Source organism: Molothrus ater, chromosome 29 (genome assembly GCF_012460135.2).
Source record: "Molothrus ater isolate BHLD 08-10-18 breed brown headed cowbird chromosome 29, BPBGC_Mater_1.1, whole genome shotgun sequence".
NCBI lineage: Eukaryota > Metazoa > Chordata > Aves > Passeriformes > Icteridae > Molothrus > Molothrus ater.
In genome coordinates, this window is record NC_050506.2 from 206741 (window position 1) to 232154 (window position 25414).

Sequence of the window (25414 nt, forward strand, 5' to 3'; positions counted from 1 at the left end):
GGCTGGAGTGCCCAAAATCCCGCCAAGCCAATTGTCGCTGCTCATTGGTCTGCAGAGCTGTCACTCATATTTATCCCTGCCCTCCTCCCGATATTATTTGCCGCCAGAATGACAACTTCCGCTCCTCCCGCTCCCTGATTGGTTGATCCTACTGCCAATCAACAGCCCGGCTCCGTCCCTCAGCCTCACGGTAAACACCGCGCGGGGGATGCTGGGAGCCGCTGCGGGAATTCCCAATCCCGAATTCCTGGGAATTGCAGGGAATTCTGCCCCCAGAAACCCCAGCACAGGGAATTCCTTTCATTCTCCCCAGAATTCCCAAGAAATTTCTTTTATCCTTCCCAGAATTCCCCAAAAAATTCCCACAGTTCCCCAGCAATCCCTTTCATCATTGCCGCCATTCCCAAGAAACCATTTCCATTCCCTTTATTATTCGCACAACCGCCAAGAACTCCCCTGCCATTCCCAAGGAACTGCTTTAATTCCTTTTATTTCAGCAATTCACCGACTCCCAGCCGCGCCGTCCCGGCCGTTCCCGGGCTCATTTCTTCTCCTCGTCCTTCCTGTCTCGGCTCTCCCGGCCCTGCTCCCGGTGCTGCTCCCGGTGCGCCTGCGACGCCAGCGACCCCATGGCGTTGCGGATGGCCTCGTTGTTGGGGTCCACCCCGGGCAGGTTCTCCAGGACGCTCTGCAGGAACTCGGGGTCCTGCATCACGTCGTAGTCGTCCTCCTCCTGCGGGGAACACGTGGGAACGGCGATGGGAAAGGGTGGGATTGGGGAGCGGCCCGGGGGATTTGGGATCATCTTGAGGGATTTGGGATTGGCCTGGGGGATTTGGGATCATCCTGGGAGATCTGGGACTGGCCTGGGGGCTCTAGGATTAGCCTGGGGGCTCTAGGATTAGCCTGGGGGCTCTAGGATTAGCCTGGGGGATCTGGGATCAGCCTGGGGGATTTAGGATCATCCCGATCCAGATGGGTCTAGAGGGACTGAGATTACTGGAGTGTGCAGCGGGGAATCCATGGAATAACTGGGGCAGGATCCAGGATTTCATCCCTAAAATCCCACAGAAAGCAGGACAGGGAGTCCTGGAATGGTTTGGGGTGGAAGAATCCTGAGGGTGACCCCACGCCTGTCCTGTGGGTGGGGTGGGATGGATGGGATGGATGGGATGGGATTGGGATTTTTGGGATGGATGGGATGGGCCGGGATGAGCTGGGAATTCCAGGAATTCCGGGAGCTGCCCACCTTGGCGGGCTCGGAGGTGTCCATGGCCGCCCCGCTGTCCACCTCGGCCGCCTCGGCCTGGGCAAACTCTGCGAAAGCCAAACCCGAGATGATCCATGGGCAGCCCCTGGGTATTCCCAGGGTTTTCCCGGGGTTTTTCCCGGGTTTTTCCCGGGGTTCCCCACGCACCGGCGCCCTGCAGGGACATCTGCATGGCGTAGGCGATCTGCTCCTCCTCGCTCATGGAGCTCAGGTCCGGCAGCCCCGCGCGGCCGAAGTCCGGCTGCCCGATGGTCATCTTGAGCAGGGCCTCGTCCGACTCTGGCACACCCGGGGCACGGGGGGGTGTCCCAGAGTGCACGGGGTGTGCGGGAATCCAGGGGGCATCCCGGGAATCCGGGGGTGTGCAGGAATCCAGGGGGCATCCCGGGAATCCAGGGGTGTGCAGGAATCCAGGGGGCATCCCGGGAATCCAGGGGTGTGCAGGAATCCAGGGGGCGTCCCAGGAATCCAGGGGGCGTCCCAGGAATGGGCGTCCCCACCCGCCCAGGGAAGGGTTAATCCCCAATGCCCAGTCTGAACCCATCCTGCCTTTCAGTCCTCCTCATTCCCATCCAATCCCCTCATTCCCATCCCATCCCACAAACCCCATCCCATCAATCCCGTTCCCAATCCCATCCCATAAATCCCATCAATCCCATTCCCAACCCATCAATCCCGTTCCCAATCCCATCCCATAAATCCCATCAATCCCGTTCCCAACCCCATCAATCCTATTCCCAATCCCGTTCCCAACCCCATCAATCCCGTTCCCAGCCCCACCCCAGCCCCCCCACCGCCCCTCACCATCTCCCCCGGTCGCTCCAATCCCGGCCTCGGCAGCCGAGGCCGCGGCCGCCCTGCGCGCCTCCTCCTCCTGCCGCTGCCGCTGCTCCTCCATGGACACACGGAGAGCCTGCAGACGCACAGGGAAATGGGACAAACACCCCAAAACGGGGCTGGGGATGCACCCCAAAACAGGGCTGGGGATACACCCCAAAACACCCCAAAACAGGGCTGGGGATACACCCCAAAACAGGGCTGGGGATACACCCCAAAATACCCCAAAACAGGGCTGGGGATACGCCCCAAAACACCCCAAAACAGGGCTGGGGATACACCCCAAAACAGGGCTGGGGATCTGGGACAAAACACCCCAAAACAGGGCTGGGGATGCACCCCAAAACAGGGCTGGGGATGCACCCCAAAACATGGACTGGGATCTGGGAAATGGGACACCCGGAGTGCCTGCACAAACACCCCAAACTGGGTTGGGGTTCAGGAAATGGGACCCCCACAGCGCCTGCAGAGCCCCAAAACCCCGGATCTGGGATCTGGGAAAGGCTGGGGATGGGGGGCAGGAAGGGGCTGGGAGCCCTGGGGTTCGGTGCCGGGGAGATTCAGGGTTTTATTGGAAATCTGACATTGGGAATTGCCCAATCCCTGGGAATTTTGGGGTCCCTACAGGAGCCAGCTCGGGGTCGGCGCTGGGATCCACCCCGAACTCGAAGTCGGAGGCGCCCAGGCCCAGCAGGATGGGGGAGCTGGGACATTTGGGGTTTGATGGGATTCTGACGCTGCCAATGCCCAATCCCACGGAGTTTTGGGGTGTGTGGGGTCCCTACCAGAGCCAGCTCGGGGTCGGCGCTGGGATCCACCCCGAACTCGAAGTCGGAGGCGCCCAGGCCCAGCATGGCGCCGCCCTCGCCCGCCAGGATGGGGGAGCTGATGAGGGCGTCGGCCAGGCTGGGCCCCGGCGGCACCGTCACCAGGTGGGAGCCGCTGCCGTCCTTGCCATTGAGCGCCGTGATGAAGGCGGTCAGCTTCTCCGTGTTGGCCTCCTGCGACGGGGATTTGGGGATGGTGAGGGGTGGGAGTGGGAACTGGGGCTCTGGGAATGGGAGTGGGGCTCTGGGAATGGGGAACTGGGGCTCTGGGAATGGAATGGGAGTGGGGCTCTGGGAGTGGGGAACTGGGGCTCTGGGAATGGGATTGGGGCTCTGGGAATGGGAGTGGGGCTCTGGGAATGGGGATTGGGGCTCTGGGAATGGGGAACTGGGGCTCTGGGAATGGGATTGGGGCTCTGGGAATGGGATTGGGAACGCTGAGGGGCTGGGAGTGGGGATTGGGGCTCTGGGAATGGGATTGGGGCTCTGGGAATGGGGAACTGGGGCTCTGGGAATGGGATTGGGGCTCTGGGAATGGGATTGGGAACGCTGAGGGGCTGGGAGTGGGGATTGGGGCTCTGGGAATGGGATTGGGGCTCTGGGAATGGGGAACTGGGGCTCTGGGAATGGGAGTGGGGCTCTGGGAATGGGAGTGGGGCTCTGGGAGTGGGGAACTGGGGCTCTGGGAATGGGATTGGGAACGCTGAGGGGATGGGAATGGGGGATTGGGGCTCTGGGAATGGGATTTGGGAACGCTGAGGGGCTGGGAATGGGGATTGGGGCTCTGGGAATGGGATTGGGGCTCTGGGAATGGGGGATTTGGGAATGCTGAGGGGCTGGGAATGGATTTGGGAACGCTGAGGGGCTGGGAGTGGGGATTGGGGCTCTGGGGGAGGAACCTGGGGTCCTGTGGGGTTGTGGTGCTGGGAGGGGGCTCTGGGCATGGCAAACCCGGCTGCCAGCGGGGTCCCGGCAGGAATCGGGGATGGGGAGGGTTTGGGATCCAAGGAAAGCCCTCGAGGAAGGACCAACCTCGCTCCCAAAACCACCAACGCGTCAGCGTTTCCCAGCCCCCGCACGGAGCCGGAGAAGCCCCGAGTTCCCGAAGGCGGCAGCGCCCGGGCTCTCACCTCCTCCCCGAAGTTGATGATGTCCACGTTGACCTTCTCCTTCTTCAGGCGCTTGGCCAGCTTCACCAGCTGCGGGGAGAGGCGGGAGCGCCCTGGGACCGGCGGGACCTGGGCCCGGCCCAGCCCCGGAGCCCAGCGACACTGCAGAGCCGGTCCTGAATCAGCTGCCCAGGGACCCACCCCAGGGATCCACCCCAGGGATCCATCCCAGGGATCCACCCCAGGGACCCATCCTAGGGATCCATCCCAGGGATCCACCCCAGGGATCAGCTCAGGGATCCACCCCAGGGATCGGCTCAGGGATCGGCTCAGGGATCCATCCCAGGGATCCAGCCCAGGGATCGGCTCAGGGATTGGCTCAGGGATCGGCTCAGGGATCCATCCCAGGGATCAGCTCAGGGATCCATCCCAGGGATCAGCTCAGGGATCCATCCCAGGGATCCATCCCAGGGATCCATCCCAGGGATCCACACTTGAGACCCTCCCCAGTCCTGGGTTTGTTGAGTCCTGGATTTTCTGGGAGCCAATCCTGTTTCTACCCTGCGATCCCAGCCCCGATCCCGCAGCGATCCCAGGACTATTCCTGTTGTTATCCCAGCCCCAACCCTGTTGTGATCCCGTTGTTATCCCAGCCCCGATCCCGTGGCTGTTCCCGTTGTTATCCCAGCCCCGATCCCGTTGTGCTCCCAGCCCTGTTCCCGTTGTTGTGATCCCACCCCGTCCCTCCCGCCCTTGCTCACGTCCTTGTCGCTGTCGTGCACGGGGCTGCCCACGAAGGCGATGATTCTCATCTTGTGGTTCTTGCCCTGCCGGTGCTTCAGCGCCAGCTGCACCAAAACCACGGATCTGGGGCCGTTCCCGGGAAAACGGGGATACCCCAACCCATTCCCGGGAAAACGGGGATCCCCCAGCCCAGATCCCAGGAAAACGGGGATCCCCCAGCCCAGATCCCGGGAAAACGGGGATCCCCCAGCCCATTCCCAGGATCTGCCCCAGGGATGGGGCTCCCTCCAGGGGGACACTGCAGGGCTGGGCTGAAAATCTTGGCATTTAGGGGCGGTTCTGTGAAATTCCCATGGATTTATGGTGGATTTCTGTGAAATTCCCATGGGTTTATGGTGGATTTCTGTGAAATTCCGATGGATTTAGGCTTTAGAGCCTCCCCCACCATTTTCACCACGAACACCCAAGGAAGCCCCAATTTTCCCCCTCTGTGACCCCGGGAGGAGCCCCTGTCCCACATTCACGCCCTCTGTGGCCCCAGGAGGAGCCCCTGTCCCACATCCACCCCCTCTGTGGCCCCAGGAGGAGCCCCTGTCCCACATCCACGCCCTGTATGACCCCAGGAAGAGCCCCTGTCCCACATCCACGCCCTCAGACCCCAGAAGGAGCCCCTGTCCCACATCCACCCCCTCTGTGACCCCAGGAGGAGCCCCTGTCCCACATCCACCCCCTCTGTGACCCCGGGAGCATCCGGAATTGCCGGGAGCCCGGCAGGGCCTCACGTGCGCCACGCGGATGCCGGTGCCGAAGGTGATTTTGCCCTTGGGCTGCACCGTGTGCAGCTTGGACAGGATGCGCCCGGTGTCCGGGGTCAGCGTGGTCAGCACCTCGCAGTTACTGCGGGACGGCAACGGGGCTCCCTCAGCAGGGAGGGAGGGAATTCCCGGGATTCAGGCTGGGATCGGCGCCGGCAGCGCTTCCCAGCTACAGGAGAAACTCCCGGGAATTCCTGGGGAATCTGGGAGGAAATCCCCCAATTCCCAGATTTCCCCAGCTCCAATGAGCCCCAAATCCCTCCCATTCCAAGAACTCCTGAAGTTCCCACCTCCAAAATCCTCAAATCCCTCCCATTGCAGACCAGCCCGACTCCAGCTGGGATCGAGCCATTCCCAGCTGGTTCCCAACAATTCCCAGCTCCCTGTCCCTGAACTCCCAACTTTCCCTGCCTCCAAAATCCCTCCCGTTCCAGACCGGTCCCAGTCCAAGCGGGAAAAGCAGCTCCCAGCCATTCCCAACAGTTCCCAGCCCCTCCTCCATGAATTCCCTGCCTCCCCAAAATCCCCAGATCCCTCCCATTCCCACTGGGAACGAGCCATTCCAAGAATTCCTGAAGTTCCAATCCCCAAAATCCCCAGATCCCTCCCATTCCAACTGGGAACGAGCCATTCCCAGCTGGTTTCCAACAATTCCCAGCCCCTTCACCCTGACCTCCCAACTTTTCCTGCCTCCAAAATCCCTCCCATTCTGAGTGGGAATGAGCCACTCCAAGAATTCCCACAGTTCCCACCTGCAATGAGCCCAAAATCCCCCAGATCCCTCCCATTCCAGCTGGGAATGAGCCACTCCAAGAATCCCCGAAGTTCCCACAGCCCCAAAATCATCCCCCAGTCCCTCCCCAGTTCCCTCCATCCCAGGCTCATTCCCAGTCGGTTCTGGATCCCGGGAGCGCCTCACTTGGCCAGGGTGATGAGCCCCACGTTGTTCTCGGGGTTGCTGCGGGTCTTGGAGTGGCACACGATGTTCACGGCGTCCTGCTGCGCCTGCAGCCGCGTCGGCAGGAAGTCCCCGTTCCGCATGTACTCGCTGTTGTCCACGCTGCAATTCCCAAAAAAACCCGGGAATGGCTCAGGGGATCCCGGGAAGTTCCCTCTGCTGGGGTGGTTGGGGTTTTGGGGGCGAAAAATGAAGTTTATTCCAGTCTAAGATGAGATTTTTATGGGAATGCAGAGGTTTATCACAAAAATCTGATTTTTTTGGGGAGAGCCGAGGTTCATTCCCCAAAATCTCTTTTTTGTTTTTTTTGTTTTGGGAATGGCTGATGTTCCTCCTCCCAAATCTGGGACTTTTGGGGAATTGCTGACATTTATTCCCCCAGATCCGGCGTTTTTTGGGAACAGTTGAGGCTCGTCCCACAAAATCTCTGCCTCAGACCCTTCCTGTCCCCTCAGGTCCTATTTCCCCGTCACCCCCTGTGCCCTCCTGTCCCCCCTTGTCCATGTCGGTCCCTCCCTGTCCCCCCTGTCCCTGTCTGTCCCCTCATGTCCCTGTCTGTCCCTCTCTCCCCATCACCCCCTGTCCCTCCCTGTCCCCCCCCGTCCCCTCAGCCCCGTCTCCCCTCAGGCCCGGTCCGCTCCGCCCCCCGGCCATGACTCAGGGAAAGCGGCCGGGCGGGCCGGGGGTGCCCGCGCGGGTGCCGGGGGTTGCCCGGGGGTTCCCGGGGCTTTCCCGGGCTGTTGCCCGGCGCTCCCGGGGCTCTCACCACACCATGGTGCTCTCCAGAACCATCTTGGCTCCTTCCTCCCCTCAGCGCCGGCCCGCTCCCCACAGCGCCCAACAACGCGTGCGCTGATTGGTCCAGACACCGCGGCCAATCAGCGCGCCCCTTCTATGCGGGGCGCCGCGCGGAGCACGCTGGGAATTGTAGTTCTGGGAGGGGCGCCATGATGGCCGGAGGACGCCGCTGTCCCCAAAGGTCCTGAATTATCCCCAAAGGTCCCGAACGGTCCCCAAAGGTCCCGAACTGTCCCCAAAGGGCCGGGACTGTCCCCAAAGGGCCCCTCCCAGCGCCACCACCCGCGGGGTCTGCGAGGGGCTCCGAGAACAGCCCGGGGGTGTCTCCTGTCCCCCTGTGCCACCCCCAGGGCTGTGTCCCCATGGCCACCCCAGCCAAGGCCACCCCAGGAGTGTCCCCGGTGTCCCCCCAGTGTCCCCCCAATGTCCCCGGTGTCCCCCCCCAATGTCCCCAATGTCCCCGGTGTCCCCCCAGTGTCCCCCCAATGTCCCCGGTGTCCCCCCAGTGTCCCCAATGTCCCCGGTGTCCCCCCAGTGTCCCCAATGTCCCCGGTGTCCCCCCAGTGTCCCCAGTGTCCCCGGTGTCCCCCCAGTGTCCCCAATGTCCCCCCAATGTCCCCGGTGTCCCCCCCAGTGTCCCCAATGTCCCCAATGCCCCCCCCAGTGTCCCCAATGTCCCTGGTGTCCCCCCAGTGTCCCCAATGTCCCCAATGTCCCCAGTGTCCCCCCAATGTCCCCAGTGTCCCCCCAGTGTCCCCAGTGTCCCCGGTGTCCCCCCCCCCAATGTCCCCCCAATGTCCCCAGGGCAGGGCCGGCCCCACCTGGGGACCCGAGGGTGACAAACGATTCCAGGCTGGACACGGCAATTCCAGGAATTCCATTCCCAAATCCAGGAAAATTCCATCCCCGAAGCCGGGGGAAATTCCGGGAAAATTCCACGAAATCCAATTCCCGAATCCAGGGAAATTCTGGGGGGGCGGGGGCGGAAAAAAACCCCAGAAAATTCCAGGGGAATTCCACGGATTCCATCCCCAAACCCAGGAAACGTCCGTCCCAAATCCAGGGAATTTCCATGAACTCCGTCCCAAATCCAGGAAAATTCCATGAATTCTGTCCCAAATCCAGGAAAAGTCTGTCCCAAATCCAGGAGAATTCCGCAGATTCTGTCTCAAATCCAGGGAAATTCCACGAAATCCATTCCCCAGTCCAGGAAAATTCCACGAAATCCGTCCCAAATCCAGGAAAATCCCATGGATTCCGTCCCAGTCCAGGAGAATTCCACGGATTCCATCTCCCCAGTGCAGGAAAGGTCCGTTCCCAGTCCCTGAAAATTCCATGGATTCCCCTCCAATCCAGGGGAGTTTCCAGTCCAAGTCCAGGAGAATTCCAGGGATTCTGCCCCAGATTCCAGGAGGGCTCCATTCCCGGGAAGAGCCAAATCCTCGTTTTCTCCTGGAAAATTCCCCCCCCACGATTCCCAAATTTCCCCCTTTGGAACAGGAAAATCCCCCCCAAAATAAACCAACAACAAAAAAAAACCCCAATCCCAAAAATTCCAACCCCAGCCCTCCCCCCCAGCCTCTGGATGGGGAGAATTCCCAGGAAAAAGGGGAATTATCCCAAAAATATTTAAATATTCATAAATATTCCATTCTGGGAGCGAGGGGGGGGGAACTGGGAAAAAAATTGGGAAAAAAGTTGGGGAAAAATGGGAAGAAAGGGGAAAAAAATTGGGAAAAATTGGGGCAAAACAGGGGAAAAAATTGGGAACAAAATTGGGGAAAAAAATTGGAGAAAAAAAAAAAAAAAGGGAAAATTGGGAAAAAATGTGGGAAATTTCCCCTCCTGATGCGATAAAAAACGGGAATAAAAAGGGGCTGGGAGGGGCCTTGTCTAATATAGACAAACATTCCAAGGAGAAGGGGAATCCACGGAATTGTCCCCGCATGCCCTGCGCTGGGCCAAGGCCATCCCAGGGAAATCCGGGATGCGGGGGCAGGGAAATCTCAGCTTTTCCTTCAGAAATGTGGGAGCGGGAGCGGGGAGGGCCCTCCCGGCGGGGAACCCCGAATTCCCTCCCGGCCCCGCCTTCGGGCGCTCTCCGGCACAAAAAGCTCGGAATTCCAGGCTCTGTATAAAACACGGGATCTTCCCACGCGGGACTCTGGGATAAAAGGGAATTTTTCCATTAAAAAAATCAGGGATGGAGCAAAAATCAGCTCCAGCCCCGGGGGCCGCTCCGGGCTCTTCGGGGAATTCGGGGAATTTGGGGAATTTGGGATCCAGGGGGAAATTCCCCGCTCTGGGCCTGGGTTGTTCCAGCCCATCCCAAAATCTGCCCCGGGAATTGTGTGGGAGTGTTAAAAAATGGGATTTGGGGATGGGCAAAGTGGGATTTGAGCCGGGATCTTGGAGGGAAATCCTTAAAAAATCCGGGGGGGGGAATCCCGGGATGGGCTCAGATTCCAAAAATCCCAAAAAATCCTAAAAAAATTCCCCAAAATAATCCCAAAAATTCCCCCAAAAATTCCCCCGAAAACTCTTCCCAGACTGGGGGAAAAGCTTCCCAAAATTCCTGCTGGGAAAAGCGGAGCCAGGAGTTTTTCCATGACTTCTCCTCCTTTTTTCCCCTCTTTTCCAGGGGATTTCCCATGGAAAACCCGGAGCAAACCCCGATTCCTGAATAAAAATTAAAAATTAATAATTAACAATTAAAAATTAATAATTAATAATTACCAATCCCAAGAACTCCCCCAGGACTGAAAACCGGGATGGGATCCTATTGAAATTCCAAAAAAAAATCAGGATAAAAACCCAAAATTCCCCCAAAAAATTCCCCCCAAAAAAATCGGCGCAGCTCCGATTCCGGCTGGGAATTTTCCAGGAATTCTCTCCTCCCCTTTCTCCATCCCAAAATCCGGGAATTCCTGGGAATTTCAGGTCCCTGCTCCCGGGGTTTCCATCCCTGGCGTGCTCGGCGTTCCCAGGGAATCCCGGGGGGATCCCGACATTCCCGATTTTCCCAGGGCCGTTCCCAGCCCCGGGAGCGCTGGGAAATGCAGGAATTCCGGAATCCCGAGGCTTTGCTGGGATTCCACCGGTGCCCATTCACTGGGGAGAGAAAACAAAACCCAGGGGATGAGGAAAAACCGGGAAAAGCGGGAACGTTCCCCAGGGAGTGTTTGGGGTTCATCCAGAAAATTCCCAACCCCGGGCAAGGAGGGAAATCCGGGAATGCTCTGGGGGGGATCTGGGATATTCCAGACCCTCTGGAACGAGGGGTTTTCCTCCTTTTGGGGCAATTCCAGGGAATTTGGGGGATGTGGGATATTGCAGACACCCCGGAATTTTCCTCATTTTTAAGCAAAATTCCCGGAATTTTGGGCAGGAATTTTCCCCCAGATCCTGTTGGGATTAAAGGTGGGAAATCCAGGAATGCTCTGGGGGGATCTGGGGCGCTCCAGACCCTCTGGAACGAGGGGTTTTCCTCCTTTTGGGGCCGTTCCCGGATTTTGGGCTGCCCCAAGCCCCGGGAGCGAGGGCAGAGCCGACCCCGCCGCATTCCCAGGAAATTCCAGGATCCAGCCCCTCCCCGGCCCCTGGGAATTCCCGGTTTTTTTTCCATGGAAAACACTCACAAAGCTGATCTCGGTCTCCGGCAGCTCCTCCAGCTCCAGGGGCAGGGAGGGCCCGGGGGATCCGCTGGAAGAACAGCGGGAAAAACGGGAATTTTGGGGGGAAATCCAAGGAACGCCAGCCCTCAATCCCAACCCCCTGCTGCTCCCATGGAATTCCCAGGAAACCCTGGGAAAACCACCTGGAAAGCCCTGGAAAAATCCAGGAGAACGTGAAAGTTCCACCCGGGAATCCCATGGGATTCATGGATGAAGAGTCCCCAGGAACTGCAGATGAAAATCCCAGGATGGAGAGAGAACATTCCAGGGTAGGGAATCCCATGGGATTCGGGGATGGAGAGGGCATCCCCTGGGAATGCCCCGGGAATTCCAGCCCTGGGAATGCCCCAGGAATTCCAGCCCTGGGACTGCCCCGGGAATTCCAGCCCTGGGAATCTCCCCGGGAATTCCAGCCCTGGGAATGCCCCAGGAATTCCAGCCCTGGGAATCTCCCCGGGAATTCCAGCCCTGGGAATGCCCCGGGAATTCCAGCTCTGGGACTCCCCCAGGAATTCCAGCCCTGGGAATGCCCCAGGAATTCCAGCCCTGGGGGCAGCAGAAGCGGGAACCCCCCCGGATTTGGGATTTCCCAAAAACCCCGGGAAGTTTGGGAAAGCAGCGAGGCCGGAGCTCCACAGCCCGGAATTCCCAGGGAAAATCCCGGAAAACCCCAGGGAATCCCGGGGAATTGGGGCTCACCTGGGGGCCGGGGTGGCTGCGGCGGGGCCCGGGTGCACCTCGACCCCCACGGACCTGCGGGGATTCGGGGTCACCAACGGGAACTCCCCACACCCCACGGGGGCACGCCCGGAAACGGCCCCGAAACACCGGGAACGGCCCCAGACCCTTGGCAGTGATCCCAAACCCTTGGGAATGATCCCAGACCCCTGGGAATGATCCCAGACCCTGGGGAATGATCCCAGACCCTTGGCAGTGATCCCAAACCCTGGGGAATGGTCCCAAACCCCTCGGGAATGATCCCAAACCCTGGGGAATGGTCCCAAACCCCTTGGGAATGGTCCCAAACCCTGGGGGATGGTCCCAAACCCCTTGGGAATGGTCCCAAACCCCTTGGGAATGATCCCAAACCCCTCGGGAATGATCCCAAACCCCTTCTCCCAATCCCAAACCCCTTTCCCTGATCCCAAACCCCCTGCAATTGAACCCAGCCGCCTCTTCCTGATCCCAAACCCCTTTCCCCATCCCAAACCCCTTTTCCCCATCCCAAACCCCTTTCCCTGATCCCAAACCCCCTGCAATTGAACCCAGCCGCCTCTTCCTGATCCCAAACCCCTTTCCCCATCCCAAACCCCATTTCCCCGATCCCAAACCCCTTTTCCCCATCCCAAACCCCTTTCCCTGATCCCAAACCCCTTTCCCCATCCCAAACCCCATTTCCCGATCCCAAACCCCTTTCCCTGATCCCAGACCCCCTTTCCCCGATCCCAAACCCTTTTCCCCATCCCAAACCCCATTTCCCCGATCCCAAACCCTTTCCCGCTGTTCCCACCTGCTGGGGGGGGAGGCGGCTCCGGCGCTGCCCAGGGAGGGGCTGGACAGGGACGGGGACGGGGACGGGGACGGGGACGGAGCCACCGCGGCCCCGCCCGAGCCCGGCACCGAGCGAGGGAGCAGATCCGGACGGGAGCCTGCAACGGGAACGGGAATGGGATTGGGATACGGGAATGGGAACAGGAGCCTGCAACGGGAACGGGAATGGGATACGGGAACGGGAACGGGATACGGGAATGGGAAACTGGGAATGGGAAACTGGGAATGGGAACGGAAGCCTGCAACGGGAACGGGAATGGGATACGGGAACGGGAATGGGATTGGGAATGGGAATGGGAAACTGGGAATGGGAACGGGAGCCTGCAACGGGAACAGGAATGGGAACCGGGAACGGGAATGGGAACGGGGAATGGGAAACTGGGAATGGGAACGGGAGCCTGCAACGGGAACGGGAATGGGAACAGGGAACGGGAATGGGAACGGGGAATGGGAAACTGGGAATGGGAACAGGAGCCTGCAACGGGAACGGGAATGGGAACAGGGAATGGGAACGGGATACGGGAATGGGAACAGGAGCCTGCAACGGGAACGGGAATGGGAACAGGGAATGGGAACGGGATACGGGAATGGGAACAGGAGCCTGCAACGGGAACGGGAATGGGAACGGGGAATGGGAAACTGGGAATGGGAACGGGAGCCTGCAACGGGAACGGGAATGGGAAACTGGGAATGGGATACGGGAACGGGATACGGGAATGGGAAACTGGGAATGGGAAACTGGGAATGGGAACGGGAGCCTGCACGGGAACGGGAATGGGAACCGGGAATGGGAAACTGGGAATAGGATTGGGAAACTGGGATTGGGAGTGGGAACAGGAAACTGGGAATAGGATTGGGAAACTGGGCATGGGAAACTGGGAATGGGATTGTGATCAGGAATGGGATCAGGAACCTGCAACAGGAACAGAAAGGGGACTGGGAAACTGGGAATGGGGTCAGGAATGGGATTGAGAAACTGGGAATGGGAACAGGGGTTTTAGGATACAAACAGGATTTTGGGATACAAACAGGGGTTTTTGGGGATACAAACAGGGATTTTTTTGGGATACAAACAGGCATATTTTTGGGGATACAAACGGGGTTTTTGGGATACAAACAGGGGTTTTTTGGGATACAAACAGGGTTTTTTTTTGGGATACAAAGGGGTTTTTTTGGGGATACAAACAGGGTTTTTGGGATACACACAGGGATATTTTTTGGGGATACAAAGGGGTTTTTTTTGGGATACACACAGGGATATTTTTGGGGATACAAAGGGGTTTTTGGGATACAAACAGGGATATTTTGGGGGATACAAAGGGGTTTTTTTTGGGCCCGAGCCGCAGCTCCCACCTTGCTCCGGGTCCAGCTCGGGGCCCGGGGGGGCCCTGGATTCGCCCCCGGGCGCGTTCGGGGCCGCGTTCGGGGCCGGGAGCGCCCCCTGGCAGCTCCTCCTGGGAACGGCGCCGCCGCCCCGGCTCTTCTTGGACGGGGACGGCTTCACTGGGAACGGAAATTCCATGGAAAAATCGGGAATGGCCCGGGGGCTGGGCAGGGAGCAGCAGGAGCAGGAAAGGGGGAAATCCTCGAGGAAAGCATTTCCCAGGGAAAATAAAGCAGATTTCAGGCAGGTTGTCAGGGAAAGAGAAGGAGGAGAAGGAAAAGGTTGGAAAAGGGGGGATAAAAATCCCTGAAAAACCAAAAAAAAGCACTTTTCCAACTTGGCCAGGGAATTTTTATGTCAAGGAAAAGAAAAAGAAGCTGAAAACAATAGGAAAGAAAAGCTGTAAGAAAGCAGGAAAACCCAGAAAAGGGGGAAAAACCCATTAAAAAAAGGAACTTTTCCAGCTTTTTTGGGGGAACAGAGAAGGAGAAAAGCTGAAAAAAAAAAAGCTGGAAAAGGCTGGGAAAAAAGGGGGGGAAGTGGGGAGTGGGGCCGAGACGTGGGAATCGCGGCGGGAAGGGCGGGAATTGCAGAGGGAAGGGCGGGAACTGCACAGGGAAGGGCGGGAGTCGCGGAGGGAAAAGCAGGAATCGCAGCGGGAATTGCGGAGGGAAGGGCGGGAATTGCACAGGGAAAAGCGGGAATCGCAGCGGGACTCGCGGCGGGAAGGGTGGGAATTGTGGAGGGAAGGGCGGGAATTGCAGAGGGAAGGGCGGGAATGGCAGCGGGAAGGGCGGGAATTGCAGTGAGAATTGCACAGGGAATGGTGGGAATCGCGGAGGGAAGGGCGGGAATGGTGGAGGGAAGGGCGGGAATTGCACAGGGAAGGGCGGGAATGGCAGCGGGAATAGCAGCGGGAAAAGCGGGAATCTCAGAGGGACTCCTGGCGGGACTGGAGGCGGCAGGAATGGCGGCGGGAATTGCACAGGGAAGGGCGGGACTCGCGTCGGGAAGGGCGGGACTGGCGGCGGGAAGGGCGGGAAGGGTGGGATTTGCACAGGGAAGGGTGGGAATGGCGGCGGGAGTGGCGGGAATCACGGAGGGAAGGGCGGGAACTGCAGTGGGAAGGGCAGCGGGAATGGCAGCGGGAAAAGCGGGAATCTCAGAGGGACTCGCGTCGGGAGCGGCGGCGTTGGGCAGCGCGGCACTCACGTGGCACCCTGCGGAACACCGTGTGGCACATGAAGCGCTGGAAGCGCTCGGCGTAGAAGCTGGGCCGGTGCACGGACACCGTGTCCTGGAGCCCGGGAAAAGGGAAATGAGCACCGGAACCCCCGCGGGGAGGGGGAGCCCCGAGGGGCTGCGGGGGGAAATCCCGGGAATTCGGGGGGAAATCCCGGGAATTCGGGAATAGATCCCGGGAATTCGGGAATAGATCCCGGGAATTCGGGGGGAAATCCCAGGATTTTGGGAATGAATCCCAGGAATTTGGGAATAAATCCCAGGAATTCGGGTGGAAATCCCAGAGGTTTGGGAATAAATCCCAGGAATTCGGGTGGAAATCCCAGGAATTCGGGCAGAAATTTCAGCAGTTCAGAGGGAAAATCTCAAAATTTTGTGAGTTCCCTTAAAAGCTGGGGATTTTCCACTGAAATTGGGGGTTTTCCATAAGAAAGGGCCATTTTTCCTTAAAAAGGCTGTTTGCCTTTCAAACAATTCTGCTTTTCCATAAAAATCCCCATTTTTTCCATAAAAATTCCCGTTTTTCCATTAAAAATTCAGTTTTCCCACAGGAATTCCCATGTCCCACTCACCCCATCGTGCACCAGGGCCTTCCAGGAGTGCTCGAGCTTCTTCACGAACCTGCGGGGAGGGAACGGAGCAGAAATTCCCAGGAATTCCCAGGAATTCCCAGGGAATTCCCGGGGTTTGGAGCCCACGGTGGAAACTCCTGGTCCAGAGGGATCCCAAGGCTCGGGACGCATGGGTTAATTAACGGATAATTAATTAATAATGACCAACTGACCTGTAGGACTGCAGGACGTCGATGATGCCGATGTAGAGCAGCAGCCGCTCCCCCCGGGAATTCCTGGCGGGAATTCCGCCCATCCTGGGAAAGGGGAGCAGGGAATGGGAATGGGGAATGGGAATGGGGTCAGGGAATGGAAATGGGGAATGGGAATGGGGAATGGGGAATGGGGAATGGGAATGGGGAATGGGGAATGGGGAATGGGAATGGGGAATGGGAATGGGGAATGGGGAATGGGAATGGGGAATGGGAATGGGGAATGGGAATGGGGAATGGGGAATGGGAATGGGAATGGGGAATGGGAATGGGAATGGGGAATGGGGAATGGGGAATGGGGAATGGGAATGGGGAATGGGGAATGGGAATGGGGAATGGGGAATGGGAATGGGGAATGGGAATGGGAATGGGGTCAGGGAATGGGGAATGGGAATGGGGATGGGAAAGGGGAGCAGGGAATGGGAATGGGGAATGGGAATGGGAATGGGGAATGGGGAATGGGAATGGGGAATGGGAATGGGAATGGGGTCAGGGAATGGGGTCAGGGAATGGGGAATGGGGAATGGGAATGGGGAGCAGGGAATGGATTGCAGTAACTCCCAGTAATTCCCAGTGATTCCCAGTCAATCCCAGTCACTCCCAGTCACTCCCAGTCACTCCCAGTCAATCCCAGTCACTCCCAGTCACTCCCAGTCACTCCCAGTATCAATCCCAGTATCAATCCCAGTATCACTCCCAGTATCAATCTCACTGATCATCGGTCTCGATGGTGCCTCCCCGCCGCGCCTCGCCCTGGATGGACTCCATGGCCGTGGAGTACAGCGCTCGCTGGGCCGCGGGCCGGCCCCGGGGGTCCCGGTCGCCGTCGCGGTCCCGGGCGGCGCCGGCGGCCGCGCGCTCGCGCTGGGCCTGGTCCAGGCTGTGGATGGCCACCAGCAGGCTGTAATCCATGATCTTGAAACTCTGCAGCACCTGCGGGGGGAACGGGGAATGCAACGGGGCTGCCCCGCGGCGAGGGGCCACTCCCAGCCGGGCACGGGCCAAGCCGCGCTCGGGCCGGGATCCTCCACGCAGACGGAAACCCCGTTGGAAACCCCCAGGAACACGGAAAAAGGGTGGAACAGGCACAGGATTTCCATGAAAAAAACCCAGAAACACGGGAAAAGGGTGGAACAGGCACAGGATTTCCACGAAAAAAACCCAGAGACACGGGAAAAGGGTGGAACAACCCAATTTTCCCACAAAAAAAGAGGAAAAAAACACTCAGCACTCCAAATTTTCCCCCAAAAAAAACAGGAAAAAGCACACAACACCCCCAATTTACCACCAAAAACATGGGAAAAGGACAGAACACCCCTGATTTTCCCGAAAAAATCAGGAAAAAGCAAGAACAGCCCAGATTTCCCAGAAAAATAGGAAAAAAAGCAGAACACCCCAAATTTTCCTCCAAAAAATCAGGAAAAAAGGCAGAACAGCCCCGATTTCCCAAAAAAAACCCAGGAAAAAATGCAGAACACCTCTAATTTCCCAAAAAAAAACCTCAAAAAACCGAAACAAAAGGCAGAACAGCCCCAATTTCTCAAAAAAAAACCAGGAAAAATGCAGAGCACCCCTGGATTTCCCAAAAAAATCAGGAAAAATGCAGAACACCCCTGGATTTCCCAAAAAAATCAGGAAAAAATGCAGAACACCCCTGGATTTCCCGAAGAAACCAGGCAGAAACGCAGAGCAGCCCTGCCTGTCCCCCAAACCCGGTGCAGACCCCCAGAACAGCCCCAGTTCCCCATCCCTGACCAGGCAGAAATGCAGAGCAGCCCCGCCTGTCCCCCAAACCCGGTGCAAACCCCCAGAACAGCCCCAATTCCCATCCCTGACCAGGCGGAGATACAGAACACCCCTGACTCTGCCCCAAACCCGGTGCAAACCCCCAGAACAGCCCCAGTCCCCATCCCTGACCAGGCAGAGCAGCCCTGCCTGTCCCCCAAACCCGGTGCAAACCCCCAGAACAGCCCCAGTCCCCATCCCTGACCAGGCAGTCCCTCTGCAGCGTCTTGCAGAGCGCGCTGTACATGTCGGCGTCCAGGAAGAGCCCGTCGGGCAGGTCCTGCAGGAAGTCCAGGTCCTTGAAGGTGGGCACGGCCTTGTCGCGCTCGCGGGCCGAGGCGCGGCGCTTGTAGGTGGAGCCCTTGAGGTCGTACTTGCGGTGCATGCGCACGGGCCGCGGCAGCAGGTTGTTCATCACCACGATGCGGATGTTCTTGCCGCCCGCCTGCACGCAGTACAGCCCGTAGAACTTGGGCAGCAGCGTGCGCGGGTTCTGGTTCAGGTTCTGCAGAGCGGCGGCAACGGGCGGCGTGGGGGCGCTGCCGCGCGGTCACGGCGCGCACGGGGGGCGTGGGGTGGGGTTTGGGGTGGGTTTGGGGGGTTACAGGGGGGTTTGGGGTGGGTTTGGGGGGTTATGGGGTGGGTTTGGGGGGTTATGGGGTGGGTTTGGGGGGTTATGGGGGGGTTTAGGGGGGTTATGGGGTGGTTCAGAGGGGTTTGGGGTGGTTCAGAGGGGTTTGGGGTGGTTTAGGGGGGGGTTATGGGGTGGGTTTGGGGGGTTATGGGGTGGTTTGGGGGGTTTGGGGTGGTTCAGGGGGGTTCAGGGGGATTACAGGGGGGTTTTGGGGTGGGGATGCGTTAAAATCGCAGGTGAAACATGGGAAGAGCATCAAATTCCTCTGGTTTGGGGGTTTTGTGTGGGTTGTTGGGGTTTTCCATGGATTGCTGGGGTTTTCCATGGATTGTTGGGGTTTTCCATGGATTGCTGGGGTTTTCCATGGATTGTTGGGGTTTTCCATGGATTGCTGGGGTTTTCCATGGATTGTTGGGGTTCAGGGCTTGGAAGGGGCTCAGACCCGGGGGGATGTGAGCCCAGCCCCGCCGTCTCCAGCGATCCAAGCACCACGCCGGGATTTCCAGGCTACCAGGGCTGGAATTCCCAGGGAATTCCCGGAATTCCGGGCACTGTCACCATGCGGTACCCGGGCAGGGATTCCCAGGGAATTCCCGGAATTCCCAAGGAATTCTCACCATGCAGTACCCGGGCAGGGATTCCCAGGGATTCCCGGAATTCCCAAGGAATTCTCACCATGCAGTACCCGGGCAGGGATTCCCGGAATTCCCAAGGAATTCTCACCATGCAGTACCCGGGCAGGGATTCCCAGGGATTTCCCGGAATTCCCAAGGAATTCTCACCATGTAGTACCCGGGCAGGAGCTTCTGCAGGAACTCGGCCTCCTTGTGCTGCACGGTTTTGATGATGAACTCGTCGTCGCTGCTGACGTAGAAGAGCGAGCCGCTGGCGCCAGAGTTGGAGAGCTCGATCAGGGGCTCGCTGCACAGAGAGCACTGGGGAACACGGCCAGGGAGGGGTTAATGGGGACACAGGGCAGTGGGGTTAATGGGGACACAGGGCAGTGGGGTTAATGGGGTTAATGGGGACACAGGGGAGTGGGGTTAATGGGGACACAGACAGGGATTGGGGGTAATGGGGACACAGGGGATTGGGATTGGGGTTAATGAGGACACAGGGCAGTGGGGATTGGGGTTAATGGGGACAGATGGGCAGTGGGGATTGGGGATTTGAGATTTACTTGGGAGAGCTGGGCAGTGGGAGTGGGGATTGGGATTGAGGATTTGGGATTTACTGGGGACAGCAGGGGATTGGGAGTGGGGATTTGGGAATGGGAACAGCACAGGGACTGGGATTTCCTGAGGATAGCAGGGGATTGGGAACAGCAGGGGATTGGGATTTACTGGGGATAACAGAGCATTGGGATTGGAGATTTGGGACTGGGGTTTCCTGGGGATAACAGATGATTGGGGATTTGGGATTGGGGTTTTCCTGCCCAAAACGAGCAGGGGAACGGCTCGGAGCGGGGAAGGGCAGCCAGGAGTGGCTGGGCGGTAGCACGAGGGGAAATGTGGGAAGGAGAAAGGGGAAAGGTGTCCCAAAATGTGGGAGAGGAAGAGAGAAAAACAGGGGGCAAAGGGGGGAAAGAGAAGGGGGAGAAGAGAAGAGAAGGGAAGGGAAGAGAAGAGAAGAGAAGAGAAGAGAAGAGAAGAGAAGAGAAGAGAAGAGAAGAGAAGAGAAGAGAAGAGAAGAGAAGAGAAGAGAAGAGAAGAGAAGAGAAGAGAAGAGAAGAGAAGAGAAGAGAAGAGAAGAGAAGAGAAGAGAAGAGAAGAGAAGAGAAGAGAAGGAAAAAGGGAAAAGAAAGAGAAGGGAAATGGAAAAGAAAGACAGAAAGGGTAAAAGGGAAAGGGGAAAAAGGGAAAGGGGAAAAAGGGAAAGGGGAAAAGATAATTCCAGGGAAATCCAAGGAAGGGAAAGGGAAAGGGAAAGGGAAATTCCAGAGAAGTCCAGGAAAGGGAAAGGAGAAAAGGGAAAGGGGCAAAGGGCATTCCCGGGAAGGCACAGGGAAAGGGGAAAAGGGCCCAGGTAATTCCCGGAAAGGCAAAGGGCACAGGTAATTCCCAGGAAGGCAAAGGGAAAGGGGAAAAGGGCACAGGTAATTCCCAGGAAGGCAAAGGGAATTCCTGGGAAGGAAAGGGCACAGGTAATTCCCAGGAAGGCAAAGGGCAAAGGGAATTCCCAGGAAGGCAAAGGGAAAGGGGAAAAGGGCCCAGGTAATTCCCAGGAAGGCAAAGGGCAAAGGGAATTCCCAGGAAGGCAAAGGGAAAGGGGAAAAGGGCCCAGGTAATTCCCGGGAAGGCACAGGGCCCAGGGAGGGTCCCGCTGACCAGGTAGTCGTCGGGGCGGATGCCGAAGAGCTCCCGGAAGTAGCGGAAGGCCACGGGCGCGTAGGTCTTGAAGCGGAAGTCGTTGTAGTGGTGGGCGGGGGTGAGGTTGCTGCCCTCGCTGCGGGGACACGGAACGTTCCGGAACGGGGCCGGGGCCCACGGGAACGGGGCTCCCCGAGCCCCGGGAGCGGGGCTGGAGCGCTGACCTGGGGAAGAAGATGCTCTCCACCACGTAGAAATCCTGCATGAGCACGTCGCGCTCGGGCTTGGTGCTCAGGCTGCCCACGGTGTGCGTGATGCCCAGCTGGATGGCGCCCTTCAGCGCCGACGACGTCGTCTGCGGCACCGGGACACGGCGTTAGAGCGGGACACGGGGACACGGGGTTAGAGCGGGAACGGGGACACGGGGTTAGAGCGGGAACGGGGACACGGGGACATGGGGACACGGGTTACAGCGGGAACGGGGACACGGGGTTACAGCGGGAATGGGAATGGGGACATGGGGTTACAGCGGGAACGGGGACACGGGGACACGGGGTTACAGCGGGACACGGGGTTAGAGCGGGAACGGGGACACGGGGTTAGAGCGGGAACGGGGACACGGGGACATGGGGACACGGGTTACAGCGGGAACGGGGACACGGGGACACCGGGACACGGGGACACCGGGACACGGGGTTACAGTGGGAACGGGGACACAGGGACACCGGGTTAGAGTGGGAACGGGGACACGGGTTACAGCGGGAACGGGAATGGGGACACGGGGACACGGGTTACAGCGGGAACAGGGACACGGGGACACGGGGACACGGGGTTAGAGCGGGAACAGGGACACGCGGTTACAGCGGGAATGGGAATGGGGACATGGGTTACAGCGGGAACGGGGACACGGGGACACCAGGTTACAGCAGGAATGGGGACACGGGGACACGGGGGGTTAGAACGGGAATGGGAACGGGAATGGGGACAGGAATGGGGACACTGGGTCAGAGCGGGAATGGGGACACGGGGGACATGGGGGACACGGAGTTAGAGTGGGAATGGGAATGGGGGAACAGGGGAAATGGGGTTAGAGTGGGAATGGGAATGGGAATTACAGTGGGAACGGAAATGGGAATTACAGCAGGAATGGGAAAGGGAACGAGACTGGGAATTACAGCAGGAATGGGAATTACAGTGGGAATGGGAACAGGAATGAGAATGGGAATTACAGCAGGAATGGGAATTACAGCAGGAATGGGAAAGGGAACGAGACTGGGAATTACAGCGGGAATGGGAAGGGGAATGAGAATGGGAATTACAGGAGAAATGGGAATTACAGCGGAGAACAGGGGCTTACAGTGGGAATGGGGCTGGGAATGGGAATGTGGGAAACAAGCATTGCAGCGGGAATGGGAATGGGGGTGGGAAGGGGAATTCCAGCTGGGAACGGGGCTGGGAATGGCTGGAGCGCAGGGGGAATGGGAACAGAAATCCAATGGGAACGGGAACTGCAAGGATCCAATGGGAATGAAAGGAATTCAATGGGAATAGAAATTCACTGGGGAGGGGCATTGGATGAGAATTAAAATGGGGGGAAAAGCCCCAGAAAATTCCCTTTTTTCCTTCATTTCTACGGAATCTCCTCCCATTCCCACAGCGATCCCACAGGGCAAAACTCCTTGGGAGAAGGGAAAAGAAGTGGGAATTCACCTTTTTGTAGGTGGTTTCCCCTGTGGAATCCACTCCTCTGTGGCCTTTCCGGATGGTCTGGGATCCTCCCGGCATCTTGGAAAAAGGAAAAAATGGAAAGAGAGAAAAAAAAAAATTGGAAAATTCAAATTTTTAAAGGATTTTTTCCCACCCAAAACCACCTGGAAAAGTTTGGGGTTCATTCCTGGAATGCAAACAGAGCTGGGCTGGGCTTTTCCCACAGTAACTGCAACGTTTTAGGGGGAATTTTGGGAAAGCTGCAAATCCCAATCCAGCGATTCCTGGCCCAGGGAGCCAAGGGTTCACCCAGGAGCTGTTAAATTGAATTTTTCCAGGGATTCTGGGGGTGGTTCCAGGATAGATTCGGGTTTTGGAGCAGGAATTCCCTTGGGAAGGAGAAATTCCCAAAATCCCCACGGGAGGAGCTGCCCAGGGTCAAGGCAGGCTTGGAAAAGGAGCAGGAAAAGGAAGAAAAGGAGCAGGAAAAGCTCCTGAAATCTGGGATTTTTCCAGCCTGGAACTCACCTCAGGAGTCAGGGACTTCTTGAAGGTGTTGGATCCTGCCAAGAGAAAGGAAAATCCACACTCAGAGAGGATCAATTCCACAAAGCAGAGTAAAACCGCAGAAAAATACCAGGAAAGCAGGGAAAAAATCCCACAAAACCAGAGAAAAATCCTACACAACGCAAACCCGAATTATCCCACCCACACACGCTGCTCTCCCGGGGCTTCTGGCCCCAAATTCCCAAAAAAACCCCACGGATAAAGAGGCAGAAAATCAGGGATCAGGCCTTAAATCCGTCCAGGGAAAAGCAAGGAGCAAAAAAATCCTTCCCAGATGGAATTTTTATAGACTCCAGCCCAAAACTTAACGTGAAAACGTGACTGGGAGCCGAGAAAAAACCGGGATGAAGGGCTGGATTCTCCCAGCAACCCTGCCAGGTCCAGGGAAAACCAGGAAAAGGAAAAATCCCGGTGTTGAGAGCCCCAGACCTGGCGGGTTTGTCCCCAAAAACGCCTCCGAGGCGGCAATTCCCCATTTCCCCTAACCCTAACCCTTTCACCCTTTCACCCTTCCCCTGCTCCCGTCCCCGCTGGCCCGAACAAATCCCGCGGCTTTGCTGCTCTGCTGCCCCATCCCGGCTCCTTTCGGGATTTTTCTGGGGTTTTTGGAGGCTCTGCTGCCCCATCCCGGCTCTTTTGGGATTTTTCTGGGGTTTTTGGAGGCTCTGCTGCCCCATCCCGGCTCTTTTGGGCTTTTTCTGGGGTTTTGGAGGCTCTGCTGCCCCATCCCGGCTCTTTTTGGGGTTTTGGAGGCTCTGCTGCCCCATCCCGGCTCCTTTCGGGATTTTTCTGGGCTTTTGGGAGGTTTTGCTGCCCGATCCCCGGCTGTTTTTTGGATTTTTCTGGGGTTTTGGAGGCTTTGCTGCTCGATCCCCGGCTCCTTTTGGGATTTTTCTGGGGTTTTGGGATCCCCGCGAGCCGTTCCCACCCCCTGTGAGTCACCGGACGGGAACGGGAATCGGATTTCCCTGGCACCGACAAACTGCTCCCTCCCCGCCCCGCTCCCCAGCTTTTAGTTTTTATTTTTGGGAATTCTGGGCCTCTCAGATCCCACCCCCGTCCGCTCCCAGGTGTTTTGTAGAGAAAGGGAAACTCGGAATTTGGTTTTTCCAGGGAAAAGTTGGGTCTGGACTCCCCCCATGGCACCTCAGACACCCCCAGGAAGCTCCAAACGCCCCAAAATTCCCCCAGGAAGCTCCAAACGCCCCAAAATTCCCCCAGGAAGCTCCAAATCCCCTCCCCAAAAGAGTCCCCCACACCCCACCCCCAAAATAACCCCATAAAGACCCCAAAAATCCCACTCAGCCCCAGAGTTCCACACTCCCCAAAAAACCCTAAAGACCCCAAAAATCCCCATGATCCCCAAACTTCTACACCCCAAAAGAATCCCCCAAACCCCCTGAGTCTCCCAGCCCTAAACTCATCCAAAACCCCCAAAGACCCCACAAAAAACCCGCACCCCTGAGACCCCTCAGAGCCCCCGCAATTCCTCTCAAAACCCCCCAAAATCCCCCTAATAACCCCCAAATCCCCCTAACCCCCATAATCCCCCTCAAAACCCCCCAAATCCCCCTCACAGCCCCCTAAATTCCCGTCATAACCCCCATAATCCTTCTCGTAGCCCCCCAAAATCCCCCTAATAACCCCAAAATCCCCCTAACCCCCATAATCTTTCTCACAACCCCCGATAATCCCCCTCAAAACCCCCCAAATCCCCCTCACTGCCCCCTAAATTCCCCCTAACCCCCATAATCTTTCTCACAACCCCCATATCCCCCTCATAACCCCCATAATCCCCCCACAGCCCCTAAATTCCCGTCATAACCCCCCAGATCCCCCCATTCCCCTCACGCCCCCAGAGCCCCCTCACCCTCACGCTGCCCCTTCAGCCCTTCACGCCCCCAGAGCCCTCATAACCCCCCCAAATACACCTCATAACCCCCAAATCCCCCTCATAAACCCCATAATCTCCCTGATAGCCCCCCAGTTCCGCCAAGATCGCCCCATTCCCCTCACGCCCCCAGAGCCCCCTCAGCCCCTCACGCCCCCAGCCCCCCCGGCGCCCCCGGCCGCGCCCCCCGGGCCCTGCCCGAGCCCCCCGGCGCCGCTCCCGGGCCCGCTCCCGGCCGGTACCGCCGAGGCCGCCGCTGCTGCCGCTGCTGCCGCCGGACTCGGGCCCCGCCGCCGCCGCCGCCATCTTGGAGCGCGCGCTGCGCCCCCCCCCCCCCCCCCAGCCCGCCCCCGCCCGCCACGCCCGGCCACGCCCCCGCCCACACAACCACGCCCCTTTGGGAATAAACCGCGCCCTCTCCGCATATTGGCATTGCTCACGTGGGCAAAGGCACGCCCACCCGCGTTTCAACCCCGCCTCTTTCATGCA

General features: G+C 58.3%; 1 protein-coding gene across 1 annotated transcript; it reads right to left on the reverse strand.

Moving 5' to 3' along the window:
- Window positions 1-400: 400 nt before the first annotated feature.
- LOC118695847 (putative PIP5K1A and PSMD4-like protein) lies at window positions 401-25237 on the reverse strand. Its single transcript, XM_036397656.2, has 25 exons — window positions 25168-25237; window positions 22996-23030; window positions 22471-22545; window positions 20985-21115; window positions 20779-20896; window positions 19234-19386; window positions 18023-18322; window positions 16745-16965; window positions 15994-16077; window positions 15782-15830; window positions 15180-15264; window positions 13937-14086; window positions 12543-12681; window positions 11732-11785; window positions 10997-11060; window positions 7327-7364; window positions 6522-6662; window positions 5570-5684; window positions 4805-4891; window positions 4065-4133; window positions 2893-3108; window positions 2075-2183; window positions 1418-1549; window positions 1250-1317; window positions 401-733 (listed from the first exon to the last, which is right to left on the reverse strand). Exons 1-25 carry the CDS (start codon window positions 25229-25231, stop codon window positions 542-544), a joined length of 2889 nt encoding a protein of 962 aa, XP_036253549.2. The 5' UTR covers window positions 25232-25237; the 3' UTR covers window positions 401-541.
- Window positions 25238-25414: the final 177 nt, after the last annotated feature.